At 38.3% G+C, this 14,290-nt stretch overlaps 1 protein-coding gene across 1 annotated transcript; it reads right to left on the bottom strand.

The window, feature by feature from the left end:
* Nucleotides 1-10: 10 nt before the first annotated feature.
* On the bottom strand, nt 11-13,999 carry LOC121949364 (sorting nexin-4-like). The gene is made up of 14 exons (XM_042495030.2): nt 13,848-13,999; nt 12,518-12,642; nt 10,644-10,785; nt 9,784-9,933; nt 9,187-9,234; nt 8,889-8,944; nt 7,861-7,933; nt 7,514-7,575; nt 6,865-6,930; nt 6,642-6,731; nt 4,646-4,745; nt 4,260-4,405; nt 2,635-2,749; nt 11-2,450 (listed from the first exon to the last, which is right to left on the bottom strand). Exons 1-14 carry the CDS (start codon nt 13,941-13,943, stop codon nt 2,403-2,405), a joined length of 1,317 nt encoding a protein of 438 aa, XP_042350964.1. The 5' UTR covers nt 13,944-13,999; the 3' UTR covers nt 11-2,402.
* Between the last annotated feature and the right edge of the window lie 291 nt (nt 14,000-14,290).

Genomic DNA, 14,290 nt, shown 5'->3' with positions numbered 1-14,290 from the left:
ACAAAACTAGTTAAAAAAGGAAAAGAAATTGAAAGTTTATTAGTGTCTTAGCACATTGATTACATAAACATAAAAATCTCTCATTTAACACATTTATTATAAAAACATACATAAAGCCTCAATTTGGGATTATTTCAGAGGACTGATTGTTTATTCTGAAGGGGTAGGGTTAGCTGACAGGAGTAATCCCTGCTCAATGTTTAAATGCACTTTGCGCCAATCTTTCCTCCTTAGATGAATATAATAAAGGAGGCAAAAGTCACACATCTTTTGTGTGTATATCATTTGTATTGAGTCAGATTTTGAGGATCCAACAGATCTGTACTATTTGGTCAATATTTTTTCCCATTAACACTGACCCAAGGCATGCTTGGAACTCACGTCTATTATTTCGTTCAGTAACTTAACATCAGAAAAAGGGGTGAGGCATATTGAAGGTGACCAGAACTACTTTTTTGTCTCTCCCCTGTAGCACACAGCCAATGTGCGTATTAAAGCTGTTAAGTTTGACACCAAAAACTACCAATCTGTATGTGTGTTGCTTTTAACAACAGTTCTGGTTGCACTTGGTAGATCAGGCGCCATGTTTCAGTCCTCCAAATTACCTCCATTAAGGAGTTCAGTAAAGAAGGCTCTAATGTAACCAAACGCTGTAGGGTCTTCATGATTGGCTCTTTGTTTTTGGCACAAAGCAAACAATAATAAAACAATATCAATAACCAAAACTATCCCAAGCTTGTCAACCCCTTTCCTCTGCTTCCCACCCATGATCCGTACACTACGGAGTAGCGCTTGGTCATAAGCACTTTGGTCGGTTAACGATGAATAACAGCATGGCTGACTTCAGCATTCCGTGTATGAAACATATTTCAAAAGAAAAAAGAAAAGAAAGCGAATGTGTAGTGACTTTCTGAAGAATGGTTCATGTTTCTTTACAATCTGATTTCTTATTTGTGATCCTTCTCTGTCTGACATTTTTATTTTCAAAAGATTACACTTGGTAGAAGTGGTAGAAATATTTTGGATTTAATTCCTGGCAACAACTCTCATATACCCCTTTTTCCACCAACATGGAACTGGTTCCGTTCCAGATCCTGCGACTAATTTAGTACCGTTCAGAGCATTTCGATCAAAACTAAATTGGTTCAGAACTCGAAAAGTTAGGGTTATCTGCTAGAGCAAAAAAAAAGCAAGTTTTCCTTGATTTGATGTGCAAACTGTGACATCAGTGGGTGTCATATTCTACCAGTTAGAAAAAGAGAATGGAGAAGGCAACAATGGATCAAGTGAGAAATCGTCAGACAACAAAGAGTATGCAGTGGTCTCATTAATAGTTTGTTAATACTTGTTATTTCTGGATAAAAAGAAATATCTTTAATAACAGGACAAAAGTTCACAAGTAATTAATGTAATCTGCAATTTTGCTACTACTGATTACTTCTGTTGTGCATTGTGCAATGCTCTCCGTTGATGGGCCATCCTTGTTTGTAATGGATCTTGCAGGCTGGTTTGCTTGATAGCACCAAGGTTCCAAGAGTCCTGAACAGAACTGGCTCAGGAACCAGAGCTACTTTGGTAGAAAAGGGGTAACACTGAATCCTTAACGCTGCCCAATTATTATTTTAACACACAGTTCTGCTACATTTGGAAGCCCTGGGGACAGTTATAGATTCTCTTGCAGAGGGACAATATGATTTTTTTTAGATGACAGGCTAATCAATGTAAAACTTAAATCCTTTAGCTGAGTGAATTTTTTTTTAAAAATGAACCAAACAGGCTTGATGTTGTTTTTTCACTCTGTTTCCATTTAAAATATAATCAACAGAGAGTAAAAGTAAAATATGGAAAGGCACAAAAGTTTGTTTTAATTTCTCTAAGGCCGGTGACTCTGAAAAGAATCAAATGAACCACTGACTGAAATGCTCAGCTTCTGACATTTTCCCTATTTTCAGGGTGAGAGATAAGTCAAAAGAAGTGTAACAAGTACTGATATACACTGCACAGCGATCCCCGATGCGCAACTTTTACACAGTGCAGGATTTTCCTCTTGGACATGCTGTCAGTTGTGCAACAAGGGAGAAAAAAGAATTGAAAATTTATATCATCTGCAGTATGAAAGTTATACCAGCAGAATGGTACTGTTAAGACATCTGGAAATAAAAGGCATGGATCCACTTCATGACTCCGACTTGGAAACTGTTTCGGAATAAATGTGTGCATGTATGAGTGTGTGTGAGAGAAAACAGAATTATTCAGCGTAGCAAAAAAAATGAGGGCAGTATTTGGGCTCCCGTGGTCCAGCTCTGTAAGACTGTAATTTAATGATTGGCTGATGGTCCCTTTCTGGACAATCTGATTTCACTATTATTTTGGTGCAGGAGAGTGATAGGCTGGAAAGTGGCTCACATTTTGTTGAAACACTCCTTGGCGTTGGACCACACCTGGATTCCCTGAGACAGTGGCGGAGCAACACAGGACGAGAGTAATTTTGGAAGAAAGAAAGCAAAAACAAGACAATAGTTTAGAAAAACAGACAAGGAGCAGAACTGTGAGGAGTCAACATCACAAAACGTCTCCTATTTTTAAGTGGGCAAGTATACAAGAACAAACACACAGTGGAAAAGAGCCCCATACCTTCTTACACATGCTGATCTGCATAATGGCATAGCTGATTAGTGCTTCACGCAAGTCTTTGTCCTTCTGCTCCTTAAATCGTTCAATGTCTTCCCAGGCGGTTCTCACAAACTCTCTGAAGACACAATCACAAACAGACACATGCTATCATCAGGCATTGTATGTGGAAGAGTAGGCAGCGGGGAAGAATAACATGTGATCGAGAAAGAAAAGCAAACAATGTGATATTTGTCTTGTTACTAATTCTGTTATGTGCTTGTTCCTGCTTTTTTTTTTTTATTGATACAGGATGTTTTTGTTGTCAGAAATACTGAGTAATATTACTGCTATCTTATAAATCATACATAATACCTCATTAAGACTCTGGGAAACCAAATCTGTAATTCAGACTTTAAAGGGGAGTAACTCCATCCAATACTTTGTGCTTGGAGACAGATGCTGCACAGTGGCAATCACTGTGGTATTGAGTTCCCGCCCATACACCCGCCCAACCAATCACAAGCAGTGCCATGCATCAACAGCACCCCCCACTGGCACACACAGCTTTCAATCATGAAGTCAATCCTCCTATCTATCTAATCTAAACCAAACTACTCAGATGAATAAAGACTTAAACAAACATCAGCATAAGAACTATCTAAAAGAACAGAAACCATCTTTGGTAAAAATGTATTTGATATGTACTTTAAGTATAGTTTTGCCCATTCCCATCCACTAACATGGAAGGGGCAAGGTTTATGGCCTATACTGCAACCAGCCACCAGGGGGCAGTCAAGATATTTTGGCATCACTTTGGGGAGCTGTCAAGTTCTCATTTATCACACTGTCTATGGCTGCAACAACCCCTGTTCAAAAGTTGTGATTCAAGTATATTTTTCTATATAAGGGCTGAAACGATTCATTCTTCAAATTAAGGGGCAAACTGTGTGACTAAAAAACAACTGATATAGTGCATTTCTAGAAAGACGAAAGGAGTAATAAGAACAGATGCCTTAGACAAAGAGTGGCATAAATTTTAAAAAAAAACAACAACAATAACAACAACAGAAAAAACATGGATACATTTTCAAAACTTTTCCAAAACTCTTTAAGGACCTATACATTTTTTTTTTTTTTGCATTTTTTCAAACTTATCCGAGTCACTCTATTCAAACATCATTTCAGCTAGGTGGCATACATTGAGGAAGGGATGGTAATGACGAAACGCACTTGATGGTACACAAACGCCACATATCAACACATATTAGAGCTACACTACATCCATCTATTTTGGTTTTCTGCATGTTATTCACCTGTACCCACCCTTATCTCCCCAGTCTGTATGTCATCCCTGTGTCTTTGTTATAGCAATAAAACTTCTTTTTTTAAAAAGAGCTACATTGTGTCAATAGCTCCGGAAAACAAATTTAAAGTTATGTTATATTACGAGTCAGGTTATCCATGGAAGATTACTGTAACAATTTTATCACACAAAACAAAACTTCATGGCTTTTCCAAACTTTTAACGATTTTTACTAATTCCATGACTTTTCCAGGCCTGGAAAATGTGACTGTGAAATTCAATAACTCTTCCAAGTTTTCCATGACCGTAGGAACCCTGACTGAATCACTGGAGTTGTGCTTACTGGCATTCTGTGTTCTTCTCCTTGAGCGTTTGCTCTCCCTCCTGAATACTCTGCTCCAGGGCTGCCAGCCTGCTCTCCCTCTGCTCTTGGCTCTCTTGGCCGAAAAGTTTGCTGGTCATCCCCTTCAGAGAAAATACTCGCACTGTCTGTACACACACACACAAAAAAAATAAAATAAAATTACTGATGTTTTCATTACAAATGATCACTAAAATCTTTTCAGATACATGCCCAAATCAGTTAATCTATACTACTGGTGTATAATTATGCCTATTTTGACAACTGACCTAAAACAGTTATTGTGTGTGTATACCACCTGTGTATGTGCCCTGAATGTGTCGCAGAAAGTGACAGGTAATAAGTGAGTGTGAGTGTTAGTGCATTACCCCTGTAACCAGCTCTTCTTTCTGTTGTTTCTTATGGACGAGGTCCTGAGCTACCATCTCCAACTCATACTGGATCAGCTCATGTTTCCTACAGACTGACCTTGATTCACAAACACACACACAGAAATGGACACATTTTTTAAAATGTATTACTCTGAAATCCCCAAATGTGTTATATCTTTATATTGATGTATTCTGATAACTAATATTAAAAAAGTGAAATACAAATGATGCTTCAACTCTCACTAATAATAAAGTAAAATATAGCTGATCTCACAGAGCCCTAACATCAGTGCACATCAACAACAGGTCTGCAATATATGATCTGTCTCGATGTACTTTACATATGCCATATGTACGTGCAACAGCACTTCTGCATGTTGTTTTATTTGAACAGAAATATAAAAAAACAATGGCAACATGAGGCAGACGCAAAACAAGTGAGTGTTAAAAGCTCGAACACCTGCCCGAGAAAAGCTTTAACAAAACAGAAAATAAGAGTTTTATATACAAACAATCACATTACCATTGCCAGACATTAACAATGACCAATACTCCGAACCCAGAGGGGGCATGACTTGCATTTTTCCATTAAATTAAGGCTGCAATGACAATTATTTTCATGACTAACCAATTATTGGTTAGGTAGTAAAACATTGGAAAACGGTAAAATGACAAAACACAATTAAGCCACTATCAAAATAGTTCATTTTCTTTTAATGGACTAATTGATTGTTCAACTATTTTTTTACTTCTCTGGTCAAACTAAAATGATAGTTTGGATTCTTTCAAGTGGGGTTGTATGAGGTACTGAGTCGGTGTATAACTTTGGGCAGATGGCGGTCAGCATGGCCCCAGTTTGGAGGAGCAGGAATGATGTGCTGCTGTGGACAGGGGCAGTAGACAAAAGGTTTATTTGGATTCACTAATGACACACAATAACACAAACAAACTAACCAACCCGAGGTAGTGGTAGACCAGCATCTCCCATGTTCTGTGTAGGGATGGGAATCAAGAACCACTCAAACTGTGCATTGCAAAACAATGACATCAAACTCATGTGTCTAAACTGCTGAAATCTTGCAACAGGAAGAATCATGCTGAAGAGCCGGAGAGAGACTCCAAAGCGTGGTGCCATTTCACCAAGAAAGGTGACAACAGTGCTGCTTTAAGGCTGTACAGTGTGAAATACAAGTCACATATACTACGCAAATATCAGTCTGTTAAGTGAATGAAAACCAGACGTTGATCAGGAATCAATAAATAATTTGACATGAGCAGAATCAATATCAGCATTGGTATCAACAAAATCACATACATTTCCATCCGTAGTTCTGTGCAGTTAAATTACTGTTTTGTTGTGGGTTTTTTCTGAGAAGGAGTCTGGTAGCGTTGAAGAAAGCATAGATGGATATAATGGTTTAAGTTCCCTTGGGAAAGGGCTCTCTAATAGCAGGGTAAAGCGGTGACAATATTCTGATATAGTGTATAATTTCACTTATATTGATTTTTAAATTCTGTTTTGCTGCTGCCCCTGTCCACAGCAATATATTACTTAGCTGCTGTTGCTGTACTCCAGCCTCCATCTCCAAACTGGGGGTGTGCCAACCACCATCTACTGTAGGTATTACACTGATTATGCATAAGTACCTTATAAAACTCCACTTCCAAAAATCCAAACTATCCCTTTAAGAATCACCTCCTCGTGAGCCTGTTGTTATTTGAGTCCAGCCTTAAAGCTCTGAATAAGCTACATAACAAACAGTCAGGAACAATCCAGCAGCATTTATATACTTCTGTATTATGCTTTAATGCCACTTCCACTGCAACACATATGGTGATATTTCATCTTTCAGTGTGCTGACCTGCAATGTGTTCTAATGGTTTGTTCGATACCAGTAACAGCATTAGCTATATTAACTTATTTTACATGACAGTTTCTTGCTCAGCCTGGCATAGATATATTTCTCTCTTTCTTTCAAACATACACACTTACCTAACAGCATCAGTGTAGAAAAGGTATTCTTTCAGTTGGTCTGCATAGTGTTCTTCTTCCTCCAGAATATCATCTATTGATGCGGCATACCTGTGCACAAATCACACAAGTCAAGTAAGCAGATTGATCTGTTGCTTACTTAAATCGAAAACGATTAAGCGTCAGCTACAGCTTGGGTGTGACAGAGAGCACACTGGTTGACGTGCAGCTTTATTTTACTTACGTGTCCATGTGGTGGCCAGCACTCTGTAGTCCGTCTCCCATCTCTTTTTCAATAGCACTCCACTCGCTGGAAACAAAACGATTCAGGTGTACTGAACTTAAAACCTGTAATTCTGTTCACTTCATTGAGCCTATAGACTTTTTTCTTATGAGTAATAACACAACAAAATGGTGCTTTGTGTTTTTGCTCATACATGTATACCACATTTTTAAAGTTTATTTACAAAATTCCTTAAGAAGCATTAAAGTTTTTAGCTAAGCATCTCAATATACAATTTCAAGTAAAAAATAAAAAGGTGAAAATGAAACATGGTATTTTATGAATAAAGGAATTACCCTACCGCTCTCTTTAATGCTGAATTCATCAGTATGTATACTACATGTAGGGGTTTCCTTTTGCCAAAAAATTAAAAGTCCATATGGAAACAGCTGAGAAATCTCCAAAATTCAACTTGATGTTAAATATGATGTGGCTTACATGTTTCTGTAAGCAACTGTAAAGATCAAAGGTCTAAGAATTCAGTATATGCACCAAATGTCTTTTAATTTGAGCTTATTGATGCTTTATTTTGTTTAAAAAAGTGCCATCTTTCAAAACTATGGTTTTATTAGTGCAGAAATTCAGCATCAACAGAACAGGTGTTTCTCACCTAAAGACTCTGCCGTAGTTACCATGGACCTTGTAAACTCCATACAGCCTGTCTGCTACTTTCTGGAAGAAAGACAATCAAATCAACCATTATTACATTATGGAGAGAAATTGATTCATGAAGAAAGTCATACATTTAGCAAGCTTAATACCCAGATATTTCTCTCAGGAGTTGAAAGACTAAATGTCAGTAAAATTTGAATGAACATGTCACACAACACAATATACACAGATATAAACCACTGGCCAAACCTTAGCAGACAGCTGAAAATAGGTGTGTGCATATGTGTGTGTGTGTGTGTGTGCGCGCGTACGTGTGTGTTGGAGTGTTTGCACGTCAAAACTCACCGCCCGCACCCTCAGTAACTGAGAGATGACAGTGTTGAGTTCATCACTGTACTGTTTCAGTGCTGTGAACCTCCTGGAAAACACATGGATCATATCTCAGAGTTGAACTAAATCTAAACATTTTTTTGTCTTTTAGTTTGTGTTGTTCTAATGCTTCAGTGGTTCGCGATTCCAACTAGGGGCTGATAAAGATTAACTTGGGTAGCAGAGTTCTTCTTGATTTTCAAAGGGTTTGAAGAAAATGTTTTAAAAATATAAACAGTAGGAAGAATTTCAGCCTCACACTTATTTCTATGAAGAAAACTAAATTTTGCTATGTGTTGAAAATATTCAAGATATAAACTTAAAATACACCTCACAGGATGAGTGCACAGTAAAGACCTGTACGCAAGCTGTATTCACAGATCAACGCTACAGCCTTATCTCGCATTAGAAAAGTACACAGTTAAACAAGCAAAGCAAAAACAGAATAAGCACCAAACATCAGGGAAGAGAAAACACAGAATGTTTTAAAAAAAAGAAGCCTACAGCCTATGTTTGACAGATAAAAATAAAAATAAAACACATAACGCAGACTGAAAATCCTATAAAAAGTACCAAAAAATAACACAAAAACTCATCTCTTAAATTCACAGTAACTTTTTTTAATCCAGTCAATAATCTGCTCAAAATTCATTTAAATCCTTTCACACAAACTTCCTGCAGTTGTTGCATTTACTATATGGAATAATTATACTCATTATAATTGTGTAACCAATGACAGAAAAGAGGTCCCTTAATGACAAAAGTTAGAAACCAGTGCTATAATGTGAGATGACTTGCTAATTAGAAACTCGAATTATCATACACCTTTCTACCTGTTTTGCCAATGGGATCAATGCTTTTCTGGGTTTTTTTTTATCAAGTCTAATCATAACACCTACTCAAAAACTATTTCATCATAATTCAGTACTCTGACAATCTCACGCTTTGTATCACTGAAAAACCAGTAAAACTGGAAAAAAGGCATCTGTCTGCTTTGCACCTACTTGTCAGGGTTCTTGACTCTGAACATGGCACTCAGAGACTTAAGTCTGGAGTCAGCCTGGTAGGGAACAGAATAACACACAAATAATCAGGGTTTTAATTTGCATATGGCATACAGCATCCTTTTTATAAACCGGTTTGCCTATCATAAAACAAGCAAAGCTTTGTTAGTTAACAAAAAAAAAACAAACCTCTCAGTCAAGCAGTTCAGGAAAAGAGGAACTTGGTCATTTGTACGACAGTTGGGCAGTAAACTACTATCTGATCAAAGTATGAAGGAGATAAAAAAAAACTGTATACCTTGTCCTGAAAACCCGTCTCCAAAACCGCCTCCCTCCATCCTTTCTCCTGAGGACAGATGACGGACATGACATGATAGACAGGATTATTAGCCATGCTGTGTAAAAACAGGGCTTTCCACCATGCAACTGCACTACAACAAAACACCACAAGGGGCTACCCTTGAGTGACCATCATTAGGCTCCATTGGAGAAGATGAGACACAAATCTGGGAGTTCAGTTTAAGATGTATCAAGTGGCAAGGCTGTGCGTGGAATACATAATAACAGACAAATAGAAAATTCAAATGGTGTGCTAATAGGTTTTTTTTACCTGGCATGGGCACATAAAATAGCTCTGTGGCAAATATTAAAGGCTTCCTCATTCATGTCAATGAGATCACTATGTGGGTACAGAAGGGGGTGTCATTGGTTTTGCCTCCATCTTTTCTACTGTGGTGTGATATCCTTCTGACTGGAACTGGCCTTTTAAATATTTATATCTTCTTCTTTGTCCATATCCTCCCCCAGAGCTACTGCCAGCTTGAAAACCCTGTTAGACTGTGCATGTCTGCATATGTACGGTGAAAGAATTCAACTGGACATAAGTAATGCTTACCTCTGTCAGAAAGAGGAAGAAGATTTTGTCATTGGAGAGGACAGGATGTGATGCAACACGCAGCAGGAAGTTTTCCAGGCCAACTCTCCGTCGCTCAACAAAGTCTGGGTCGAGGTTGTCTGCTGACAGCTTGTGCCACACAAACTCTGCCTACAAGAGGCACAATCCAGGGAGTAAAATAGAAAAACAAAGTGAATACCACTTCAAAGACGAGGTTGTGTACTACTTACTACCAGAAAGAAACAGAGAACAAATTATTATAGAAAGACTATATATGATGTAGTAGTTGAATCACAAAAAGTCCTTACTATAGTCCTAGTTATTATAACTAGGAATTTAATTACATGTCAGGGTTTCCCACACATTTATTTATTTGTAGCAACCCACCACAATTAAAACATCTTCTGCCACAAGTAGATTTTCTATTTGTGGAGGTGGACCATTCATTAGGAGTGCTGTTGAACTATATACACTGACAACACAGTTTCTTCATGTCATCACACTCTGAGTACAGAGCTTCCTCTGTGCACAGATGGAGCAGTAGAGCGCCAGTCGCAGTTAAAGTGAAACTTAACCGTTCATTCTGCTGAGTATAAAAGTTTGCATTCACTCGCAGCAGCTGCTCCTATCATCCATCGATCCAATCAGCCCTAACTAGATTGACAGATCATTTATCCACCCCACAAGTCACAAACAGGTCAAAAAAGAGCTCCCCCTGCGCTGAGGGAGGGTACACTGAATGATACAAAGAAAGTCCTCCCGCATTATCAGCTGCCAGCACTCATATGCTCTAATTCTGTGGGAAACACTGCATATAATTGATTGTTTTTTAAAATTATGTACAAGTATGTGTTTCTCACCCTTTTCTCTGGCAGTGGAGGGATTATGATGTAGGGGTAGGTGACCAAGAGGTATGTTCTGAGCAACTCAAACTCACTGTAGCGTCTCCACAATGTGTCAGGTGCAGCAGGCGTACCACCTTCTGGAACATTTTCAGCCGGGCTGTCGACAAAGGAATGGGGAAAAACAGAATTGTTATCAGGCGTTATCATAGAGGTGGTAAGACATTTCAGCGACTGTTGTTGTTCAAAGCTGACAAAGAGCAAAATATCACATCAGTGGCCTTGTCTGAGTTGTAGAGGAGTAAAATAAAGTTGTCAGCGGCATTTGGATTATCTTTTAAAAGATTCACTTTTTTATAAGAATTAAGAGAGCTCCCTTAGTGCCAGCTGAATAGTCGAGTAATGAAAACATATCTTAGAAAAGTGGGGGGTAGTGAAGTAATCAATAATGTGAAGTAATCAGTGCAAGCAATTCAGCTCCTTGATCTTGTTTCAGTTAACAACCTTGAATAAGCACAAAAGGCTAATGCATCTTTCAGTAATCAAATCACAGCAACAGTGACATTAAAATACAAACAAAAATTAAGAATCCCAGAGTCCCAGCCCTGTTTGAGACTGCCAAAATGCATCCCCTCAGGGAAGTATTTGACTTAATTACTCAAAGGGAATTTAATTATTTTTGCAGGAGAAAGCAAACATGTCCTGTGTGTTTGGTTTTTTTAAGATTATTTTTGGGCTTTTATTGCCTTTATTATAGTGCAGTTACAGAGGTACAGAAAAGGGGGAGAGAGAATGGGGGTGACATGCAGCAAAGGGCTGCAAGCCAGAATCGAACCCGGGTGGCTGTAAAGGACTCGGTCTACATGGGGTGCATGCTCTACCCACTGAGCTAGAAGACACCCCCTGTGTTGGTGTAATATTGCTGCAGTGTAGGAGTGAGTGATCCCACGCCACACTTTTTGTCACTGCTGTTTTTTCTGTTTCTGCACCACCATGTTACTGTAATTGGTTTGCATACACTGATCTGGCAGGACATTAAAACCACTGACAGGTGAAGCGAAAAACATTGATAATTGCGTTAAAATGCATTGTTATGCCGGGGAATCGTAGGTCCTGGCATTAATGTGGATTAATTTTTTTCCCTACTTGCCTAGCAGTTTTTAAACACATCAGATTAAAACTCCTGAAACATAATTTCAGTTAGCGGGCGTACATGAAGGGAAAGATGGAAAGTGGGGAGAAAACAAAAAAAACATACATGATGGCTGTTAAGTGGAAGGTTATCCACAGAAGATTACTGTGACAATTTCATTACACATGACAGAATTCCATGACTTTTCCAGTTTTTTCATGATCATGGGAACCCTGCAGACAGCACTGGACACCGCTCAGAGGGCCTGTGTCAATGCCTGGACAGATAAGAGCCAAATCCGATCCAATAAGACCCCACCGCAGATTGGGGGTACCTCAGGATTACAAGCAGGTTTCACATATGCTCTATCAGATTGGGATGTGGGGAATTCGGAAGCCAGGTCACAATCCTTGGCCCATCTGTGAGCAGTTTTTACAGCACGACATGTTGCAATGTCCTGCTGGGAGGGCCGCTGCCATCATGGAGAGCTGTTGACATGATGGGTGTACTTGGTCTTAAATGGTGTTTGGGTGGGTGTGTCAAATGGTATCCTCATAAGAGTCAGGACCCAAAGTTTCCCAGCAGAACTTGCATTGTAATGAGTTGATCAAAGTTATTCAATACTCCTGTTAGTTGTTTTAACGCTTTTGATATATGCTGTTACACTAATGTAGCAATCAGGCATGGTAAAGAAACTTAAAGTTGTCAATGTATGCCATAAAAGGCAGCAGAGAACCAGATTCTGTGTTTTATGACCTACCGTGTTTCTATGAGGTAGACTGTATAGGTTTCCTGCATGTTAACCGTGTTCTTCCCTGTTCTCTTCTCTGCCTCCGCCACGTTTATCTCCATTTTTCTTAACAGAGCTGTTCCTCTTTCAACCATCTACAGAGACAAGGAAAAAACATATGAGCATGAGCAAAAAATAAATAAATAAAAAAGAGAGAGAGAGAGAGAGAGAGAAAGTAAAACATTAAATACATGACTACGGGTCGACAGATTATTGGCCTGGCATTTTATTGATTATCTGTATCTGCCTTTTATATTAATCATCATAGATAATTATATATATTTAATTAATTAAAAAGTGCAAAGAAAGTGTCAGCATGGGAGACACTTTTACAATGTAAAACTTAAGGGAGCTATTTTTTTTTATTCATTTTTATTTTCACTTGACATCAGTTTTGACTAAACATTTGTTAAAGGCATTTAAATAAAGCTTTGTGTTGGAGATTGTTACATTCCAAACTCTAAATACTGACGTAAAGATTTTCATTTTTATTATAAATAGATATCGGTTCCAAATATTTGTTTTCAGCCCTGAAAAACCAATACTGGTTGACCCCATACACATGACACCAATCCATGAAGGCGCATTAGAAAAAGAATAGCAGTTGAACAGCCAGGTGTGTGCAGGCTTACAGTTTGATACCAAGAGACTAAGAGAACAAAACTACAATTCAATGAAGTTGTGTTCTGCTCGGTTCTAAACAGCAAGTAACAAACATGAAACCAGATGCTCACTGAGAGGTGGGCCGATGTTTTGCAATTGAAGATAACTCACAGTAACACTGTGCTTTACAGGGAGTTATGACAGGCGTGTGCAGGTCACAAGACATGTCAATACTATCACCACGAACTACTAAACAGACGTTGCTTATGTATCTAGAAATCCCGTTTCCTCACTACGAACCACGAAAACTAAGAGTAGACTTACTTTCTGGCTTCTTTAAACTATCATTAAACTAAACTTTAGGTTTAGCTTTCATACTTGGTGCTAGCTAGCGAGCTAACACCAGCAGTAAAGTTTACAAAGTAGCTTCGGACACTTAGCAAATGCAACTTCCGCTCACTTTGTAATTTTAACGCTACCATGCAGAGCTTGTAGGTAATTTAGCTTTGAAGCCTGTTAAGGTTAAAAAAAAATACAGGGGCGTTTTGAAGAAGTGAATGGAAAAGTCTCCGTTGTTTGATGTCACTTACTCCACCTAGCTAACTCTATGCTAGGCCTGTTTAGGAAAGTTTTGACTATTGAAAACAGGCTTTTAAACTCCCAAAATGACAGTCATAGAGAAAAACAAAATCACTACCGTGTTTATAATGTTGTTCTCGGATTCTGTAGAAGTGATGTCGGTGTTACCGATCACAGCTACTTCTTCGTTACTTCCAGAGTCTGCCATCATCATCTGGCTGCTGCCGACCTGCTGCTGTTGTCAGCTGAGCTGGCAGAGCGTTTTCTCCGCTCTGCGCATGCGCGTTACAGACGGAGGGCAGTGACCAGTTATCCGTTTAGTTTTTGATACTAAATTAATTAAATAAAATTAATGCTATTAAATTATCAGAGTCCATTACATCACAAATGAGTGAACAAAAAATACATAAAATAAAAATTATTCACAAAAGAAAATATAACAAAAAGTGAGTAGATAAATAAATGCTACTGTGCACAAGAGTTAAACAATGTAAAATCAGAGTCATTTCTGGCATTTATAGTCTTATAATATAAAATGTAATAATACAATGTTAAATGCAA

Source organism: Plectropomus leopardus, chromosome 10, assembly GCF_026936395.1.
Source record: "Plectropomus leopardus strain MGB_pleo_1.0 chromosome 10, ASM2693639v1, whole genome shotgun sequence".
In the NCBI taxonomy this organism is placed as follows: Eukaryota; Metazoa; Chordata; class Actinopteri; order Perciformes; family Serranidae; genus Plectropomus; species Plectropomus leopardus.
The sequence above is the reverse complement of the archived record's forward strand: the minus strand, read 5'-3'. Positions and strand labels throughout refer to the sequence as shown.